The 4,705-nt window shown below is 45.4% G+C and overlaps 1 protein-coding gene across 1 annotated transcript in view; it reads left to right on the forward strand.

Moving 5' to 3' along the window:
• The window catches only part of LOC101756578 (protein NRT1/ PTR FAMILY 4.4), a 7,642-nt gene extending 4,255 nt beyond the window's left edge, over positions 1–3,387 (forward strand). The window contains exons 4-5 of the mRNA XM_004978967.3: positions 1,628–1,758; positions 2,064–3,387. Of these exons, the coding sequence (XP_004979024.1) occupies positions 1,628–1,758; positions 2,064–2,955 (1,023 nt within the window). The 3' untranslated portion in view covers positions 2,956–3,387. The remainder of the gene's footprint in view (positions 1–1,627; positions 1,759–2,063) is intronic.
• The last annotated feature ends 1,318 nt before the right edge of the window (positions 3,388–4,705 follow it).

The following is a 4,705-nucleotide window of genomic DNA, read 5'->3' on the forward strand; positions in this document are numbered from 1 at the left end:
CGGCCAATGGAGGGGGAGGGAGGGGGTCGGCAGCGGAGGGAGTGAGAGGGCTAGCGGGATAAGGAGAGAAGTGGGACTAGGGAAGAGAAAGGGAGAAGCAGCAGAGGGAGAGAGAGGGAGCGCGGACGTCAAGCGCGCTTAACTGAATTTGAGAAAGATTCCGGGTCCGGTCAGACCGATACTAAAGGTCACCCATTAGTACCGGGTGGAGCCTCCACCAGGTACTAATGGGCCTCCGGTACTAATGGGTGACCTTTAGTACCGGTTGGAGCTCCCAACTGGTACTAAAGGGGTCACGGGGGGCTTTCGGAGAACTAGCCGTTAGACTTGATACTAATGCTCACAATTAGTACCGGGTCACAAACCAACCGGTACTAAGGGCTAAGATCAATGCTCAGTTTTCTGGTAATGATATATAATGAATATGTAAAGTCGAAGCGCATATGATTAACAAAAACCGCAACCAAAGATACCACAAGCCCAAACTCATATATTTAAGACACAATCGTGCACAATATGGTCACCAGCCGGCCCTAGCTCCACGTATGTGCACTATCTACAAATTAGAGAGTCGCCGCCGGCCCTCGCTGCACGTATTCGCACTAGCTACACTTATAATACGCGAGGCCCAATTACGAGGGACGCACTAGCACCCAAGCAGAGTAAAATTTAAAGGCCTTTAAAAAAAGAGTAAAATTTAAAGGTGTGTACACATGGATGAGCAAGCAGGTGTGTGTATCCAACACTGAAAAAGGAAAAAAAAAGTTTGACCATAATACGTATCATGATTCCTTATGAAGAAAGTAGGACTCCGGATATGCTCTGCTTTAGGAGCAAAGCTGATGGCCGCCGGGTGTTGTTTAATCGGCAAAAGGCTTTTTTGGTCCAAAAGCCACAGGGATCACCTATCAAGAACAAGAGTTGAGCAGTAGTGGTGGAGGTTATGGGTTCGAAGCTTGCCTGATTTGTTTCTCTTTTAGAAAACAAATTTGAAGCCTGTCAGCAAAAGGATTAAAATTAAGCATGACTCTTGCAGAAAAGAAAAGGATAAAAACCTAATAGCTTCTCATGTAATGTCATTAACATTGTATATGACATGGCAAAATAAAGAAAAAAATTACACCTTTCTTTTTTGCAAAAAAAACACCTTGAAAGCTCTATCTGTTACATTCAAATTGTCTGCTTTTTAGTGGGAGTTTTTGCAGTTTTATTCCGTTACATTCAAATTGTCTGTTTTTTAGAGTAAGGCTCGATGATTTGAGCACTGGCACTGGCCTCTCCCTCTACTTTTACCTGTGGGACAAGTTGACAAGGGCTAGTGGCTCAGCTTTCCACTGGGTGGGTCAACAACAGCAACAGACGCACACACTAGCTGTTGGAAGGTGCCTGAGCTGTGTGATTATTGTTAAACACATAGCTGGAGGCCCATTCTGTTACGCCCGCAATGCATCAATCAATCATGTGTAGTGGGGGCGTGTAACATGTGGTTGCACCAGACGACATGAACGTGCGACCAATTCGACGTGTTTGTTTTTCCTTAAAACCAAAAAGGCGCATAGTTTACAATGATTTGCAAATTTTGTAGAGTAGCCTCCTTTACTTTGAACTCATTGGGACTTTTTTGTAGGTATTCGTCGCCGCTGTAACTAAGCGGAAGCAAGTTTGCCCGTCGACCGCCACCGTGCAGGCCAACGCAAGCATTACCGCCCATGAGATGTCGGTTAACACTACGAGCATTCGCCACATCAACAAGTTCAGGTGTGAAATGAACTTTCAGGTTGTATATTTTGCAAAAAAAAAATAAACATAAAAAATCTTTCAACATTTATAAGATTCAACCAGTGTGCAGTTGCTTACATAAGAGAAAATTTTACAAGATGGTCTTGACATGGATAATGTTCCATGCATTATTGTAGAGTCTACCTGCCACTAGTTTGTTACCTTAAAACAAAAGCATATAGCAGGCCGGGCTAAAATCATGCAAAGTAGCATCAAATTAGTTTCCTGCAAGGTTTGTTAAATTCTCTCACATTAATGATTAATCTTCGTTTGCAAATACCCAGGTTCTTGGACAAGGCATGCGTGAAGGCCCAGGACGGCCCCGGCGGGGCGTCGTCGGCGGGGAAGGAGAGCCCGTGGCGCCTGTGCACGCCGGCGGAGGTGGAGCAGGTGAAGGTGCTCCTGTGCGTGGTCCCCATCTTCGCGTGCACCATCGTCTTCAACACCATCCTCGCCCAGCTGCAGACCTTCTCCGTGCAGCAGGGCAGCGCCATGGACACCCGCCTCGCCGCCTCCTTCCATGTCCCACCGGCGTCGCTGCAGGCGATCCCCTACGCCATGCTCGTGGCCCTCGTCCCGGCCTACGAGGCCGCATTCGTGCCCGCCGTGCGCCGCCTCACCGGCGTCGCCACGGGGATCACCCCGCTCCAGCGCATCGGCGTGGGGCTCTTCGCCGTCACCTTCTCCATGGTCGCCGCCGCGCTCGTCGAAGCCCGGCGCCTCCACGCCGCCGCCGACGGCGACGGCCACCTCCTCTCCATCTTCTGGATCGCGCCGCAGTTCCTGGTGTTCGGGCTCTCCGAGATGTTCACCGCCGTCGGGCTCATCGAGTTCTTCTACAAGCAGTCGCTCGCCGGCATGCAGGCCTTCCTGACCTCCATGACCTACTGCTCCTACTCCTTCGGCTTCTACCTCAGCTCCGTGCTCGTGTCGCTCGTCAACAGGGTCACGAGCACCTCCGCCGCCGGCGATGGCGGCTGGCTCGCCAACAACGACCTCAACAAGGACAGGCTGGACCTCTTCTACTGGCTCCTCGCCGGCCTCAGCATCCTCAACTTCTTCAACTACCTCTTCTGGGCGAGGTGGTATTCCAAGAGCGTAGAGACGGTGCAGGTCGCCGGAGTCGTCCGAGGCGGCGGTGAGCAGGATGACGAGAAGGACACCTCGGAGTGCTAGATTATTAACAACATGGGTCGTCCCTGAAATGTGGGCCCACGAAATATCAAACCTATCATCAGCCGATTAATCAAAATTAACCTAGTGCTAAGTGTAGTTAACCTTTTTTTTATTTTGTTGCTTTTATGGTTTTTGCTTTGCATTTGGGAAGATATATATGATGAGTATGAGTTAAATTAATCACAAAAAGGTGGTAGGTGACTGAACCTAAACTTGGTTAGCAGGCCAAGTTTTAAGGGTAGTTCTGTAAATTCAACTCCTGCAAGGATGAAGGATGCATGAGTAGTACTGTAGAAGCTAGTGGTTTGGATAGCTGAACCGAGTCTCCTTGCATGGGAGCAGGAAAAAAAATATGCTATGTAGCTATGTAAATGCAAATGATTTAAAATAAAATTAAAGCGGATCACTGAATTAGTTTGGTCTGCCACTAAACGTCTGTCATGCCTTAGCTTTATGCAACTTTGACCCCTAATTTATTTTACCGATTAATGCAATTCCAAGAGATGAATAAAGTTTTGTATTTTCGTGTCTATGAAAGACAGGTGCCTATGTTGGGGTCTTGATGAAAAATTCAAGCTATTTAGCCATCTAGCTTGCTCTTGCCTTATTTACAGAGATATAAATATGTCATTTCGGAACAGGTCATACTCCGTAAAGTGTTTGAAAAGTGAACTAAGAAGAGACAACTGTCTTGGTCACACTTTTTGTCAAATGGGCATCTAATTACGTGCATTGACAAGCATAGTATGTGGTCGATAACTCCCCAACTTTTCCTTGTTTACTTGCATGCCTAATCTAATTATTTTGTGACAACATATATACCGTGAAATGTCTACTCAAAATATTTTCATAGAGTGATTCTCGAGATGATTAATGCAGAAAAGCTTTCTCGGTATATTTCTACCTTTTTTTCTTAGAATTTGCCTAGCAGAGCAATTCATTAAGAAGGAAAAGAGTTTTACAGCATGCACCTCACTTAACCACAACAAAATTAAAGGAAAATTACAGTGCAAGAAAAAAAAAAGAAACAGCCTGCCACGAAACACAACAAGATACTAGCCATTTGGAGATATGAAGAATGATGAATCCACTATGCATGTTGTGATCCAGCAGCACGCCTCCCCAATGGTATGTACTTGCTCACGCTTGAAGCCACCACAATATATCGTAAGGAAGTGTAACTTTACCTTTGAAGACCCTATTATTTCTTTTGCTACTGTAACTTTCACACATGAGCATAACCTGGAGTGTCAAAACCCTTACGGATTGTTTATGCGACTGCTTTCTGTAAATTTCTACATCAACCTTTTTGCTATTTTCGATCATGTTTGAAGCTAAGTTTTTAAGTTCAAAACAATTTACGGGTATAATTAATGCTTCCAATAAAAAAATCCTCTAAATTCTAAAGGATGCAGGTCCGTGTTATCGGAGGTCAACACGTGTGTTTGGCATTAGGAATAATTGAATGTGCACCGGATGTTATGCGTAAATATGAAGGTCTATAAGCAAGATTGACGGGCAAATCTAAGACAATGCAAGGACGAAACTGGTGACACGCGCACTCACAATTTTTTCCAGGGAATATTTCATGTTTTGGCATAAATCAAGCAGCCCCTAAAAGGCATGCAAATCTCTTTGCAGAATAATACCTATACTTTTCCACATCAAGGATATCACAATTTCGAGTCCGATTCCCTCAGCAATAAAAATGGCTTCAATTAGATATGTGACAGCAAAATAGAATAACATT

This window comes from Setaria italica, chromosome VIII, assembly GCF_000263155.2.
Source record: "Setaria italica strain Yugu1 chromosome VIII, Setaria_italica_v2.0, whole genome shotgun sequence".
Classification (NCBI taxonomy): domain Eukaryota; kingdom Viridiplantae; phylum Streptophyta; class Magnoliopsida; order Poales; family Poaceae; genus Setaria; species Setaria italica.